Here is a 17,734-nt window from a genome sequence, read left to right as displayed (position 1 = left end):
TTTTTAAAATGTTGTTCGTTTTGTATATTTATAGGGACGTGTTGCGCCTGAGAATATTTTTCTTCTAATTCCACGGAAGAGAGAGAGAGAGAGAGAGAGAAAACGAAATCCAACCAAAACTCTAAATGGATAAAAATCTTTTTCAGATCTCGACCATACGAAACTATTGAATAAAGCCCTCAATTCGAGGATGTTAATGCTCTTTTGAGCTTCATTTTTATTTATATATTTGTTATAAAGAAATACAAAAACTTGGGATTATGCATTTCAAATGAATTATAAAATCCCAAAATATTTTACTAGACGGCTTGAAATGAAGCAAGACTTTTTATTTCATGGATAATTATGCTGAATGATTTTTTTTTTAATTTTCAACGATTCTTTTGCATATGTATTTAGTTTCACATAATAATTTTATAGTGCGTATGTAAAGAATGAGTATGTGTTGAGTTTGTTGACTGATAATATACTTCTTCTATAATGCTCTTTTCTATTTTAAAAAATCAAAATTTAAAGAGGAAGATAGAACTTATATATATATATTTCAACTGAAGCAATCTGAACCTGATGAAAACCAATGATGAAAAACCAATATATTGGAACAACACAAATATCAATAATAACATCGAATCACTGACTTAATTAAGTATGTGTGTATATTTTCTTTTATATACCAGTACTGTGAATGTTTAAATATACTCATATGCTTCTGGTCTTATATGACAAACTTGATGCATGTTGTAGTAAATTAATTCAATAAATAAATAAAAACATTCATTATACGATACTTAATTAGGTCAGATTTTAATTACGTACTTGGTATTTTTGTTTCGAGAATTTGATGAGAAATCTAGGATATATATATATATATATATCTAAGATTCGTGTAGAAAATATGAATCAACGATACAGTCAAACCTATTTAAGTCTGACACCCGAGGTTTCATTAAAATCAGTCCAAGTTATAGAGAGATGTGCAAATTATAGAGGTTCAGTAACCGTGAACACTCTATAAGATTATCTTCTGGTATCATGAAAACCTCTCCTATATAGGGTGACGTCCAGGATCCAGAGGGGTGGATATTGACAGGTTTTACTGTACTACTATATTATTTATATGGCGAAAAATAGTGGTTCATAAAAAAATTTCACACAGTCAAATATCTATACAACAATATATATACTGTGGACCAAGAAAAAATATCGTCACAGGGGATTATCGTAATATCAAGGGGCAGTATTATTATCCCGCAACATCAAATTTATCCTATTTACCGCAAAAAATTATAATTGATTAGTTGATCAACAAAAAAAAAATTTTCAGTTATTGTTTTCGTAGTAAAGAAGTTTACCGCAAAACACTTTTCTGTATTACACAGTAAAAAACTACGTCAGTGAAAAAAAGTGCTGTTCGAGGTATTTCGCCCCTGTAAAGAAGTTTACTGTATAACTCTTGTGCACTACACAGCAAAACTTAACGACTTCATCCATAGTTTTTAGTGATCAGGCAGTACAAAACATCAATGTTGTTATTTGTTGGACACTCTTTCGAAAGAACAACAACTGATGACAAGTTTTAAAATATGTGGAGGGCGATATTGAGCGACATACAAAAAATATCACTGTAGCGATTTCACAAAATCTTAAAAAAAATCATTATAGAGAAATTTATCTTAGTAAACGACAAAACGTTACATCGAGAAGAGTTTAACATTAGAGTAAAGGTAACTCGAATTAAAAAAATCGTTGTAATGGGATTTCGTTCGATCGAGTAGCAGTTTAGCGAGGTTTCACTGTATATTTGTGCTGTTAGGATGCAATACATAAACACAGATATTTTATTAACTAGAGTGGATTTTTTTATTACCCAAATTGGTTCATTTAAAGGTGAAAAATACTGTTTGCCCTTATTTTATTGTCATTTATAAAGATATTCACTGAATTGAATCCCTCAATCAATAATGAGAATTCCCTCAATTTGATGTTATTTTCTGAATCTCTGAACACATAAAATTTCAGCAGCTGTCAAAAAAAAAACACAAACAAGAAATAATTTATTTCTAAATAAAAAAGTATTGTACTTATATAGTGTTTGGCATATTGGAACGATATACAGAAAGATATACTTCCGAAAATACCAAAAAAATTCAGAAAAGAAATAGGTATATAATGTTTTTTGTTTCTGACCATGTATTTACCACGTGTATTCAAATATACGCGGGACCATACAGGGTTAACAAACTCTCACTGGTTTATACGCAACTTGTACATCACATGTGTATTTATGAAGAGTTTGTGTGTGAACTCCACACGGATGTCCGGAAGGTGTGCTGAATATAACTAGTAGATGTCAGATGTGAGGTTGGTCCTCCAACCTGTAAAATTTCCATACCGGGGGAGAAACGCCGTAATAAACGCGTGTAATTCGTGTTTATGCATTGGTATGAAAAGTGGAACGAAAATTTTGCTCGTTCTTCAGCGTGTGTGTGTGTGCCAGGGATGGTTGGTCTAGTCTAGTGTAACCGAAAAACTATAATTACGAACAGGGATCCATACGTAACAAAGGCATTCCAGAGGGCCTTTGCAGAGTGAGATATTGATTTGATGGGGAAAGGCTCTTGCATGTCTCCCTTCTTCTCCGCTTTGCCCCACTCCTTCCGCTTTAAAATCTACGCCTGAGGGGACCAAAGGGCTAGAACTGGACGCTAGAGGCAGCCCTGCCCTCTTCCGTATCGCCTTCCCCCTAGAGAGCAGCTACAGAATGGACTGCGCCCGGTGATCAAAGGGGTTTTGGGGAAGCTCCTGCCGCCATGACAGTCTAAAAGGTGCGGGGGTGGATATTGCAAAAGAGAGAGCCATGAAGGGCGAAAGCATGAATTATGGGCTAGAGCTCCGGATCTGGGGGAAAACGCCATGTGTGGGAGAAATTGAGGGGTGCGCGCTTTGCCTTCCACATACAATCCTGCTCTCTCTTAGATCCTGTTCTTGGTGCCCGCTGCCATTGAACATGCTATGCTATGGCGGCACACACACACACACACTCACTCTTACACATACACACACCGCGTTACGCGGAAAACACGCGAGTAGTGAAATAATTCATATGGAAATAATGAAAGCGTGAGAAGCAGGCAAGAATTCTGTCAGTGGTCTTCAAGAAAGTATGTGAGTTTGTGCGTTGTGCGACCCTATAGGTACAGCAAAGCAACACGTTCACCTCTAACGTCGTTTGCATACTAACTGTTCTATACGTTGCTGGAAATGCGGTAATTGAAAAGATTAGACTTGCCAAACCTACTACCTACCCTTCCTCCTCTTTTACACCGCAAAAGATTCACCACTGGTAAATCTGATGACTGAACACTTAACTTGCTAAGAATTTTGATGATGTAAGATTTTATGTGAAAATGATTTTAACGTTATTACGGGAACATAGCATTTTTATTTTCGTTATTATGGGCGTACAAAAAAAGTTTCTAACAATATAGTTACGGAACATTACGGTGAAGCTTATTTTGAACGCGAGCGAATGATACTCTGGAAATGATTATTTTTTCTTTTCTCGTATGCCACTTTTAAAATGGCAGAACTTAGTGAAAGACAAAATTAGTAAAAACGCGTCATTTGAATAGGTTATTTGTTAAGGATATGAACACCTATGAGAACCTGGTATATGTGGAAGTTCTTAAACAGTATCATATACCAACACTAACTATACAAATTTTTTTCACGGTATTTTTTTAATTGTTTTATTGTAATAGAAGATCTTGCTAACCTCAAAACTCGTGGAAAGTATGATAATGGAGATGAACTTTGGTATAAAGTAAAAAATCATATTTTCATCATTTATAAAACTAAAAACGATCGGATAAAATCAATTTTCATCACCAATCTAATTATATATACTGACTCTTTAATTACTTATTATTTGCCAATGCTATAAATTCCTTCAAAATGCTCGGTTTGCATTGTTAATAATTTGTATTTTTTCAAGTCTTCATAGTATATATTCGTATTTCTCGGAACATTCAAATTATCTTGGTTTTTGTTAATGGTCATTTCGCAAACACTGCAGATGCAAAACTTGTCTGCGAAGGAGGGAGTCGTCAGAAGAAGAGGATGAGAGCTGGTGTTTTGTTGGATATGATTCTAGAGAAGAGCTGCAGGATGAGAAAGAGGAGAGAGAGAGAGAGAGAGTATAGGAGGCCTAATTCGTTTCCCTAATGCCCAGCGCAACTCGGGGGAACATGTTCTTCCAACTGAACACAATGCACGGCCAGAAGAGAGGCGCTGGCTACCACCACCACTGGACACTGGTTAGTAGCAGTAGCAATGGACGCCAGCTCCTTTCCCGGGTCATGTTGTTTCCTAGCAACCATGAGGCCCTCTTCTCCCTTCGTTTGCGTAAATCCAGGGAGAGAAAGAGTCCTTTCCACCCACAAGCCTCGGACCCCTTCCTTTACCCTTATATGCCTTATCCATAGGAAGTAAATTCATCTCGCGTAGCTCTGCTGCATGCGCGCGTGATGTGTGTTTGTGTGCTTAACGAATGATGGCATTGGGTTGGTAGAAGGCATGAAGAGGGTTTGCTGGAGAATCCTTGTGCAGTCCTTTTCAAAGTTACGAGCGGTAGAAGGGGGGATAATTTGCAGAGTACGAATGTTTGCAATTAGATCCATTTGACTAGTGCACGGCCTAGAGGGACACGAGAAAACGAATGTTAGGATAAACTTATTAAACAACATCTAATTTGAAAGAGTGCTAAGTGCTAAGTAATCCTACTTTAACGTCAAGAAACATGTATGAAACAACTGGAAAAGTACAGAACTTCAGTTTGATTAAGAATTCGCGATGTATCAAAATCTTGGTCAAAAGTTGAACATTTTCATCCATAGCACCATAGTAGTGTATGTGTCCATCGAAACAAACCCCCATACAAACGCAATAAGTATATGTCAAAACGAGAGTGATGGTGAGTTGTTCCGACAAAACCATACGTTTTTATTGAGATTCATTCGAGGGGGTCAGAACAGCGAAATTAGGATGAACTTTGCAGGAACTTGCTCACGCGAATATAAAATAACCGCGAAAAGAAATACTTAACGACGAACTCTTGTAAAACATGTCCAAGAGGGGCAACCTTCGTTGAAAGAGGTGGCCTTTAAATAGGGACTTATTGAAAATAATCATGTTTCAGGCTACAAATATACAGAAGTGATTAATTACCCCAATTTAATTTTGAGATGATATGTGTAGAATATCAAAAAAAGTAACCAGTTTCTTGGCCTAAAAATGAATTCAGAATTCCGAATTACAGTCTGAATTTTATTGAACTGTTTTAAAACACAATAAAAATTTAAAAAAATATTACAAACTATATTTTCGTACAAATGTTTGCAAATAGTATATTCATAAATATCGATTTTTCTTCATTTCTGCATACCGCTAAATTTACACTCACTAAAAAGTTATCTAATCATGTTTTGTGAATGATAGAAAATAGATTTATATAACTTTTCTATATAGACTATAGATAGGGAGGTGGCCTCTTTAAAGAGGTAGCTTTCTAGAGAGATTTTACCACATATTCTTCTGTATGCTGCCTAAACTTGATTTCTTTTCTACTCATTAGACGTTAGTAGGTATTGAATATTAAAGTAAAGTTAGACTTGGGTTCATTTTTTCAAATTTAAAGAATACCATAACGAATAAAGACTCAAAATTCTGCAAATATAACAGCTAAAATAATTTAAAAAATTTGAAACGTGAACCTTCATTCATCTTAACCGTGTTCGTTACTTCGATATATTGAATATGGTGGTAAAAGACCCAGTGAGAGGAGTTTTTTTATTAATGCATTATTCATTTATAATACACATTAGGAGAATAATGCAAAACTATGTGCATCTAATATACGAAAGATGGATAAAACGAACTTCCAAAAAATAAAAAAAATAAAAAAATAAAACTTTGTAATGCTTTTTTTTTCTGTCTACGTCGTTAATATACTTAATAGTCACGCATACAAGAGTTACTCTTGTATGCGCAACTTTGAATCTAATCAAAGGGTTCTTTAAGCGTTCATTACTGCCACCAGTTTGAAGATAAAAATCAAGAATTGACTTTGCACATAAGGTGAGGTCCTATTCTTTCCATTTTATATTTTGCTGACATTATATAATTTGCTGGTAGATGTCCCAATTAACAACAAAAACTCTTTGTTTGTTGCAGAGCATGTGTGGCTGTGATTTCTCTAATTAGTAAAAATGTTCTGTTTGCAATTTTTTTTCCTATTTCAAATTTGCAACCCCAATTTTTTTCTTACTATAGTTTGAATCACAAAGAAGGTAGTTATACATTTGAAAAGTAATACTACTTGGATACATTTATTTTATGTGCATATTTTGTAGCTTTGTGTGACTTTAATAAGACCCCGCATAAGCAGTACAGTTCGAAATAGATTTTTTAAAATGATTATTTTTCAACTAATGATATACGGATTATAGTCATTAGTTATGAGAAAATTATCAGCTCGAAAAAAAAATTGAGCAAAGACATAAATGTACTTCTGAAACTCTTATACGATAGGTCTACCAGAATGATCATCGCACTTTTATTCGATACGGTACAATAAATGTTTAAAATAAATCAAGATAAAAGTAGAGAAGACATTTATGTACGTGTATAAAAACTGTAATGCGATAAAAATTTGTCATTCCGGCTATTAAAAAATGAACAAATATCCTAAATAAAAACAGGAAATCATCTTCTAACGGTAATTTCTTTCCTTCAAGAACCATACAGCTTCACATATAACCTTGAAAGTAAAAAAAACAGAGAGAGAGAGAGAGAGAAATGGAGAAAACAGAGGCAAACCACACAACAGTAAAAGCACGTTCTCGTGTCAGTCGAAAACTACATAAAAATATTCGACCATTTTAATTAACTTCCCAATTACCCCGTCGAACGAATTTCGCAAGGTTTTCTAGCCATATCCACCCCCACAACCTTCTAACGTGATACACATAAGCATCTCCACACACACTCCTACTATCTTCACCACGCAAGTCGAATATATTCTCTGGGTATTAAAAGGAAATGAAGAAGCACATGCTGCGAAAGAAAAGCGCTGCATGCTATAACCGAACCCGAGTCGTTATTCTTTTCACTCAACTCTCTGGTCGTCAGTTTAATTTTGTTGTGTGCGTTTGCGCCTGGTTGCGAAACTCGAATAGATATATATTATTTTTTTCCTACTTCTTTATTACTGTTATTTTTTTCCATTTAATTTCGTCTTCGAAAACCCTTTTAATTGTCCAAAAGTCTTATTCAAGGGCTTTACTTGTTTTCGTTCGAAAACTTAGATTCTCTCTTGTTCCTCCGACCAACCCACTACCACTAGCCTTACTCGATTCTGTACACGGAGACCATATAAGAAGGGAAATTTTGATATTTGTCGTTTGATGAGCTAACGGTTCCCTCCATAATTAAACGGCAGGACCGAGAGTAAACAGCAATAATTGCTTCCCGAATCTTTTCTCTTCTTTTTTTATATATTCTTTTTGCTCTTTCCACTCATTCTCTCATCTCCTTTTCTACTCCAATTCACCCTCATCCACAAATATTCAGTGTAATTCTGCTTAATTTGCGAGGATCGGTATTCCAGGAGCATCAGTTAAGAAAGATATGAAAGCATTTGCGGCGTTGATTGCGAAAAAAAAAAAATCTTTTAAATACAATATTTATGTATGTATATTTATTTCAGTCTGAATATGGGAATTTTTTGCTAGTCTTTTTTTTCGATATTACTTCTAATACCAATCAATAACGTGAAAATATAGAATAGTATGAAATATAAAATAACATGACATCCATATTGATTCGAGTCGTTTGTCCGTAGGACTAACTCTGTAACCGTCGACTTTAAAAGTATACTTCCATTTACAAAAACTTTTCAAATGACGTGCGGTTACTTTAAATGATGCAATTTTTTGAGGGATCATATATACACATAATAAAAATAAAAACATTAACGTTTTATACAGTTGTCGTGCGCTAAAAATCCTCATTTAAAAAGTTGTTGCCCTGTCTCTCCTGAGACCAAGAAACCTTTTTAAATGCAATATTCACTGGGGTATTTGAGTTCGAGAAAGGGGAAAAAATTGAGAAAAAACAGTAAAAAACTAACAGAAAACATTTTTACCTTCACTCTTATGCTGTTTTTTTCTAACTTTTCCTCCGTTTTATTAATCCAAATTCCCCAGCCAATGTTGCACTTTGAAAAGTGGAATTTTCCCTCTCGACATCAAGAGAGAGACAGGGAAACGAGTTTGCAATTGAGGATTTTTAACACACGGGGACTGTATGAAAAGTTAATGTTTTTATTTTTTTATGTGTACGATCACTCGACCACACCGCCAATAGACTGCTTTTACAAGGGGACAGCAGTATCGATTCGTAAGGGACAATGCAAGATTATGGTGTCGCAGGGAATTTTTCTTTAATAGGGTTGTCAATAAATGGAATAGCTTACCCCCGGAGGTAGTAAATTGTAACACAATTGACACGTTTAAAAAGAAGTATGATAAACATGTTGGGGTAAATCGAGAAGCTATTCATACTTAGAATAAGACAACCATAAGTATTCTTTATGGGCATTGTATAATATTTTATCATGTGTATATATTGTTTATAATGTTTCTAATTACATTTTTAATTGGGTTGCTTTATTTTTGAAATATATGACATCCATATTTGTTATGGGCATCTTTTTATCAGCCACCTTTTTTGCCTGTTGTGGTGTTGTATTTGTATTTGTATCACTCAAAAAAAATACGTTATTTAAAGAAACCGCATGTCATTTGAAAACTTTTTGTATAATTGGAAGTATAATTCTAAAGTAAACGACTACAGAGTTAGTCCTACGGACAAACAATTTGAATCATCCTGTATAGAGAATTCTGAGAATGTGGACGATTACATGTATCCTGACCAGAGACCGGAAAGACCTAAACAAGAAGTTTAGTCACTAAAAATTGTAAAAATAGGCGGGGGAAAATATACTGAAATACTCAAAATAGGCAGTCCAAAAGGCACTAAAGAGCTTAAAATAGGCACTAAAAAGCATTTATGATTAGTGGAAAATAAAATAACTAAAAACTAAGATATTAAGGGTCCAAAAATTGGCTGCTCATACTCCATCTATTGTTCCATATTAGTTTATAATAACAACATCATTAGTTAAGCCAAGTTACTACTATGAAAACAACTACCAAGTGGATACCATGATGCAAAAGAAGTCCATCCTTCAAGAACTTCGGTCAGAGGCGATTAAAATGAAATACTAAATGCGTAATTAGCTAACATGCCTACGGACAGGCAATAATGCTGGCTAAAATTTCAGAATCATAATTACGGCGCGGTAGCCCAGGTCGTCAGTATAACTCGTCTAAAGTACCAAAGGGTGTTTAGATGTGTCACGAGTTCGATGCCCAGTTCATCCTTGTCAGAAACTTTCCTGACACAGGGGTTCAACAGGTACGGCGACATGACCACCGAAAAAGATTGCTACAGCAGGGAGTCCCCACACTGAGGGGTTAGCGCACCAACCTCTCGATGAGTATAAAAAAGGCTGCCGTTCGGAATCGACAATAAACTGTAGGTCCCGGTCTAATTAGCCCTCGTGTGCAGAAAATGACCGCGATGCGACAAAAATGGAATAATAAGTAGTGTATAATTGTAATTATGGTTTATATTATTAGAACTCTTACAGTATCGATGTGAGTTAGACGGTATGCTGTTGATTGCTATCTGAAAAATATGTATAGCAGAGTTGAGAAATCCTCATGACAGCTATGCCATTAACATTATTTTGTTCGATGTGTCTATCTCTCATGCAATTATAAGTTTATTTACATTCAAATAGGACTAGGAAAGAGGTGGGGCTTTCTCATAAGAAAGAATACTCAGAATTGAAATTTTTAAAAAGTGAAATTTTTTGTTTCTAAGTTCTTAATGCCTAAAATATTCAAGTTGCACCATAGGCAGATAGAATTTAAAGGCTGGGGAGGGGATGAAGATGACAATGATGCTAATTCATATACAGATAGACAGGGTGTCTTGTAAGTACTCATGCGGACTTTATCTCATCAACCGTGTGTCGTAGAGTAAAAAATTATCATAAGGCGTTCAAAAATTACCCTCTACCAGTTTTGAGAATGAAAATACAGTGTGTCACAAAATAAAAAAATCTGAATTTTTATACGGTCACCTTGTCTTCTAATTTCCAATTAGAAAGTTGTTTCTCTGTACGTCCTACAGAGAGATCCCTACTGAGACCAACAGAAAATATTCTATGTTTGTAAGTGCAATATTTGCTAAGATATTAGAATTCTAAAACTAACGGACAACGCTCCTTTCCCTCATTTATTCTGTGCTTTCCCAACTTTTCTTCGATTGTTGAATCAGAGAGAGAGAATACCTCAGCGAATATTGCATTTAGGAACTTGGAATTTTTTTTTGTTCTTCTCAAGAGAGACAGGGCAACATCTTTCTAAGTGGAAGTTAGAGGACATGGGAAACCGTACAAAGCTTTTGTTACATACTGTATTTTTCCCTCTATAGCTGTAATTTTTGAACGCCCCCTCCCTCCCTCCCTCCTAAGCAATTTGTTAAACTATACCTCTACGACGGACGGTTAATGAGATAAATGCCGCATTAGCACTTACAGGACACCCTGTATATGCGTACACATTAGATCAGTCGGCTCGGTCATTGACGTTGGGGGCGTATCCCCGACCATAAGATTTTTTTAAATAATGTGATCCTCACGAGATCCGTATGACCTTTCCAGGGAATTTGTTAGTGCCAGGGGGTACCACGCCCGAACCGGGATTCGAACCCAGACGTACACGGTGAGAGGCCAGCTCGTTAACCACTCGACTATGAGGCGGTGAACAACGGGGTACAGAGTTGTATAGAATATACCTCTCTTGATACTGCAATAAGTAGAAGGAAGTTTCAGGAAACTGGAACTATTCAATTTTTTAACATGAATAGAGCTGCCAACTTTCTTACTTTCTTCCATCTTACCCGGCAATGCCGGATTTCACGACAATCACAGGACTTCCGGATTGTAAATTAATATTTGCCATATTTTTCAATTATTACCATCAACTTAAAAAGAATAAAAACTTTTAAAAGGGAAGAAAAGAAATATTGGTTTTTGCAGTTCTTTGCTGCTACTCTAGGCGAGGTAGCCTGTATGAAATACAGGCTACCATTTCTACTACTATTTCTAAAACTATTATTACTATTTCTAAAACTATTATTTCTACTACTATTTCTTAAAATTGAAAGAGAGAAAATGAAAAAAAAAAAAATACAATAAAAAAAACTATATATATATATATATATATATATATATATATGCACACACGTGTTTATATATAGTCGTAAAACGGCCGGTAGATGATGATGACAAAATTTTCTTTATGTATTCATATTTCAAAGCGGAAATTACAAAAGCTCAGGATATATACACCGAAAAATACGGGGACATCCAAAGTTGTCGGCAAAATTCTCAATGGCGGGAAATTGGAAGCGTCCACAAATTTTTGTAAATTATTATGATTTCACGAAAATTTTTTTCTAACGTAACGAAAATGTTCAGTAAATATCAGAAGTTCTTGGAAGCATCGTTGAAAAATCTGGACATTTCTCTAAAATAATGGGACACTACATGAAAACGAAAAATGCGGCTAATGTTTTGTAAAATATGGGTCATATGTTCACCTTGTGTATTACTTTTTATTTTGATTTTTATTATGTCCATTTAGAGTTTTAAACGTTGAAATGTACGTTTGCCGGACTTATGTAAGGCCGGGATTACACTATAAAAGTTGGATGAAATCCCTTTTATAAAACTTGAGAAATTCAACCAATAAAGCATACAGCTTTTAGATTACAGTCGAGCAAATGCAACCGATAATCTTATTGGTTGAATTTTTCAAATTTTATAAAATAAATTTAAAAAAAAACTTTTATAGTGTACTATAAAAGTTTATACACCCGGCCTAAGAAAGCTACAGGACTTTTACTTTCTGAAGGTTAGCAAGTCTGTGTGAAGAAATAATTTCATACTATTTTTCGAAAAATTTAGTACTACAGTACAAATGAATATAACTAAAAACATCTCTCCTGAAAAAACATGGCATTTAAGTGAAAAATGCTCATCAATAATTTATTTTTCCTTAATGTTTAAATGGTTTGCTCTACATTTCTTGTGCGAATAACTCATCGTAGTATTTACTAACGGAAGAGAATATAGATCATATTTTCTAAAATAGTGTGTTCCATCGTGCGAGTTGAGTTTCGAGAAACGCGCTTTTTTTTTCCTTCTCGTGCTAGAGGTGGATCGCCCTCGAATATGCGAACGTACCGCCCTCTCGTAATGTGGAAGCTTAACCCTTTCAGCACATTTCAGCTTTCCAAGCAAAACGAAAGGTGTCGCCACTATCACAAACAAGACTCAAAAAGTTTTCAGTATAAGCTGACTTTGGAACCCGGATCTGACCAATGAGTGAGCTCCTTATAACTTTCATCTAAAGAAAAATACGTAAATCTTCATTCGCATCGATCTTTAAGACTTTTAAAGCCGCGACCGAAACACCGATGCTTCAAGAATGCGGAAAAATAGATAATCGATCCACATTCACAATGCTGAAGGAAAAGTTGTTAAAAGAATTATTCCGTGCAACGTTTGAGACAGGCTCTTAGTCAGAAATTTCATTTAGAGGGGGCTACTTGGGGGGGGGGGGGGGACCAAAGTGATATAACAATAGATTTGGATAAATTTTTAAGCACTTTCTTACATTTCGGGGGGGGGGGGCGGACACCCAAGTACCCCTCCCCCCACCTCTCGCTACGGCCTTGGTTTGAGAGAAACGTCGGTAGTTTATTCAATTTTCTGTATGCAAACAAATGTCAGTTTATTTCTTTTTGGTGAAATTACCAGTTTTAATATTTTTTTAACAAGTTCACTCAAATTATTGTCTCGAATAAATTTAAAAAAAGATATTGAATCAGATGCTGGATACATTAATTTAACCACATTTTTTTTACAGCAAAATAATGAATTAAAATATGAAATTTTTATATCACTTATAGAAAAAAAAAGTGCAATATATGTTATTGAAGAATAGACTAGTTGTGATCATTCGTCTTTACAGAGTTCATTTTTAATCACAAAACTCATTAGGTAGGAAAAAAAATCAGTGGTCTTTCTAGCACCGCTAATATTATCTAAGGATGTAATGTATTTTCATAATTTTTTTCCAGACACCTGTTTGGGCAATTCGCTTATTGTGGCTCCTGATTTTGTTGTAGTTGTATTAAAACAGGACGACACAGGCTATCCATCTGCATAAAATGACCGGGGTGGAGGAAATCAACAAAGCTATGAATACTGTTTTTTGAAATGCGAACGGTTTCTAATATTTGGCCACATTAAATGATACCGAAGAAACCAAAACTTATGTTGAAGACAAGCTAGCGATTTCTAATCGGTGTGTTGCGGGATTAGTTTTTGACTAAGAAAAATTATTGTTTCACCAGATACAGTAATATTCCGAGTTACACTATTTCAACTTGTGAGTATTCGAAGTTATGCGATTTTCTTTGAAAAATTCATTTTTTTTAAATTTAAGCATAACACGGGATTACTGATGAGATATTTAAGATTATAGAGTAATAATCAAAGTAGGAATTGTTTTATTCTATCAGCACGTCACATGTGATGCAGGTATTTAAAAGAGCTACAATATAACATTGCCGTGATTTTAAAAAGGAAACCCTAAGTCTTATGTATAGTATCTGCCATTTTTGCAGAGAAGGCTACAATTGCAAACCTGAAGCGCAACATTACCGCCAGTCTTTCACAGAAAATCCGTTTAATGTGATGCTCATCATTGACAAAATGCAACTGGTATGCTACTCTCAATTAATTTGAATCTGTGGATCAAAATTGCTATCTTACCTACAAACATGGGCGTTTCATTTCTTTCGATGAACCTCTATAGATTTTAGGGGAATAGAACGTTACTAAGAACTAGACTGCAGTCACAAACCGAGTTAAATTTTATGAAGTAATTATAAAGTTTTACACCCAAGTATCAAGCAGGGAAAAAGAGGTGTTGCCCTAAATTTTGTTTCCAGTTAATTATTATTTATATGAAGTTGTATGCAAAATCGTACCCCGACTAACGCGGTTGTCGATGGTTTATCACTCTTTCTTCGTCGCTTTGAATTTCACAGTTGTCACAGTTGTGTACTTGAATTTTACGGTTGTGTACTTTATATTATTGATTATTCGTTTTTTTTCGTGATATCTCATATTGGGTTGATATATTTTAGTTTATATTTCGCATCCATATTTTGCATGGGCATCTTTTTTCAGTCACCTCGTTGGGCAATTTGCCTATTGTGGTCTATGTATTTGGATTTGTACTATTATTTTATACGACACATTCACCATACTTTGAATAATAAAATCTTGAACTTATATATATTATCACGAATACTTCTATGAAAAATGGTTTATGGTTATACGGTTTATGAATTCTAGAAACTAGAAATTCGACCTCTGGTGTTCGTATACTGTGATTATATATTTATTTTCAAAACTGGCAGCAAAAAATGGTTGCAAAAAATTATCAATTTACACTTGCTTCAATTGTTGAATGTCTATGTGAAAATTCATCAATAGTTTAAGCAACCTGAAATTCAAAATACTTTGCTTTTGAACAGAATTTATGTCAGCACGTGTGTGTGCATGGCTTTGCGTGACAATTAAGGTCGTAGTTAATAAGTAAGTTAGGTCTTTCTCGGAATGAACTCGTCGTCTTTTATTGTTGGAACAACGTTTGAAGCTCCATTTTCGTACTCCTGTATTTTCCGGTGTTGGCAGGAGGAGAAGCATTTTTACGTCAACCCGATGCTCTCAGATTTCCCGTCCGACGGACGTCAGCGCAGCTCTTGCGGTAATAAATCACGGATTCACGTGGTTCTAAGTGACGTCATTTGTTTGCAAACACTAGTGTGAGCGGATGCTAATAATTTCTAAGCACTAAAATCTCGGAAGTGGGTAAGATATTCTTATTTTTTGATGTACGGTTATAAAGAAACACGATCATATTGTGGTTTTTTTTTTAAATTGTTCCTTTATGATATTTTGTAGAATTTTAAAGAATTAGAAACCTCCCTTGCCACGTACGCCAGTGTATATAATAATTTTTATGCAACGAAGTAGTTTTGATCCATCAAAAAATTGTATTTAAAATTTCATTATATAGTGACTTCACTGTATTTATTTTAGTTTGATTTCCAAATAACTTAAGTAATACATTTCCCGGATTCCTGAAAAGAAATCGGTGATCAATGAAATGTACTGGCAGGAATTCTCATCGTTTGCACAACTTTTAATTCATCATTAATTTTCATAATTTCCATTTTTTACGCGGTTGAAAATTTCTTACAGTTGTTTCAATTTTTTCGTTGTTTTTTAGACCGAAAATGATATCATTTTAAAGTAGTTATAATGTGTGTGACACATTTCTCACACATTTAAATCTGTGGCAGTACATTTTATGAATAAATAATTTTGGTTGTATAGTCTCGATTGTGAATAGGTCGATGGGGCGTAACGTGTTACTTACCTTCTGAATAGAAAATATATCATGGATTGCGTATCCAACTTACCTTAAACCACCTCCGACTAATAATTTATGGTAAAAGTTATTCTAACTACAGGTTATTGAGAGCAAAAAGTTTTTTGTAATGGTTCCATATGACAATACGCAAATTGAGACTATTTTACGGGTAGGGAGATTGGCTTCGTTTGTGAAAAGTAAATTATTTCTTTTTACGGAACTATCAAGAAAATGAAAAGCGTTAATTTCGTAAAAAGTTGATAAATTCATGGCAGGCAAAAAAAAAGAGATAAATTTGATGATACTGCATACACCGAATAATTCTTTCATGGCTCAAATTAAAATAATTTCAACTCTTTTAATGAGTATTCAGATAAATCGAGAACTGGAAGAGGTATGTGCTGACTTTTGCCAGTTCATCTGCCACACACTTGAAATATATTTACTCAAGAACTTTCTTAATTCATAGTAAATTCATTAGGTAATTGAGGTGGCCATTTTTAGTACCCAAAACAATACTTGTTGAATCAAAATTTTTTAATTTCCAACCAATTAGAAATAAAATTGCCAATATTAAAATTGAGAGGAGATACGATGCTTTTATGTAAACTAAAAGAAAAAAAAAACAAGAATGGTATCTTGTAAGCATAGGCGGAGATAGACTTGGAAGTCTGGGGCATGGTCATTATTGCATGTAACTCCAATGAATGATTGTGCATTATATCAACACGTGCCGGTCGTTTATTATTATTTAACGACATATAAAAACAATGTTCATCGAGGTAATATACATCCATGATAATACAAAAAATCCCCAATTTTTTAATATTGTGTATCACCGATATTTTTGCTGAAAGGGAATTTCTGCGCTATCAACAAAAATCAAGGGGTTAATACCCCCGTCTCATATACACACCTGCTGACTTTCTTAAGTTGACATTTAATAAAATTTCGTGAAGTAGGTGATCGCACCTTATATAAACACGTGCATGTAACACACATCATTTCCGGAAGATTAGAAATGACTTATAAGTAAGTCCGACAGGTGGCTGTAATGGAATTTATCGAGGTCAATGATGATCACTCGCTCTTTCGCAAGCATTTATTTTAACGCTGTTCAGTTATGAACTGTCACAGCTTGAATGGGCATGTGTCTTAATTATATTGTATTATTGTACAATATATCATAATATACAAATATATAACATAAATATATTATATATTTGTATTACATTGTATTGTATAGGTTAAGCTAACAAAATACTTCAATGGAATGCTGGAAATTTCATACCACTATGTGGTTCAGATATCATGTTCGTGATACTCATATAAACAAAAATTCATTTAATAAAATCCATCATTTCTAAATTAATTCAATTCTAAATTAATCATACCAATGTGAACTTATATCATGGTATTGTTTTAAAAAAAGTACAAACCTTTGTGCATCGATGACGCATTGAGTTGGTCAGGGGTGTTCATCTTGCTCTGAAATGGAGAATAATAGAGCATATGTTTATTAGTGTTGTATGCGAGTTAGCAGATAAATTTTAAAAGTGCCGCATTACTGAAGGACGGAGACACATATCTAAAAGCTCATTAAATTTTGTCATCACAGAAAAAAATAAAGATATCATATTTACAAATTTATAACCGCTTATTTTGTAAATTTCAACTGGAAGAGTATAAAATCTTATAGGAAAACAAGTGGTCATTTTATGGTTTTTTTTTATCCATTAAATTTTCAGATTCGACTAAGAAATGATAGACCTTCGTAGATTGAAAAAAAGCTACGATTAACCATTTTTTTCTCCATTCGTGAACGAAGCTCTGTTAAAAGCAAATGGTAGGCTTGGCTAGCTCTGCAGAACAAACTGTATCTATACGACAGAAGAAAAAAACACTTTCGATCCATTCAACACACCTTTCTTATAAAATAGTTTTTTTATTTCTGTACTGTCTCTTTCTGACCGAAACCTACTATTTTATGTTGGGGGAGTAGTATTTTTTTCCACCAAACAATCAAA

The 17,734-nt window shown here is 34.3% G+C and overlaps 1 protein-coding gene across 6 annotated transcripts in view; it reads right to left on the bottom strand.

Annotated features, from left to right (window-relative positions):
- Nucleotides 1-17,734, bottom strand: part of LOC149080080 (uncharacterized) — a 440,318-nt gene that overhangs the window by 158,795 nt on the left and 263,789 nt on the right. For all 6 annotated transcript variants that reach the window (XM_089239054.1, XM_089239050.1, XM_089239049.1 and 3 more), the window contains one exon: nt 17,147-17,195. In XM_089239054.1, coding sequence (XP_089095180.1) covers nt 17,147-17,195 — 49 coding nt within the window. The remainder of the gene's footprint in view (nt 1-17,146; nt 17,196-17,734) is intronic.

The sequence above is a fragment of the Pholcus phalangioides genome, unplaced genomic scaffold (genome assembly GCF_987345545.1).
Source record: "Pholcus phalangioides strain wild (caught in Gottingen) unplaced genomic scaffold, Ppha-v1.0 ptg000011l_1, whole genome shotgun sequence".
Lineage (NCBI taxonomy): Eukaryota > Metazoa > Arthropoda > Arachnida > Araneae > Pholcidae > Pholcus > Pholcus phalangioides.
The sequence above is the reverse complement of the archived record's forward strand: the minus strand, read 5'-3'. Positions and strand labels throughout refer to the sequence as shown.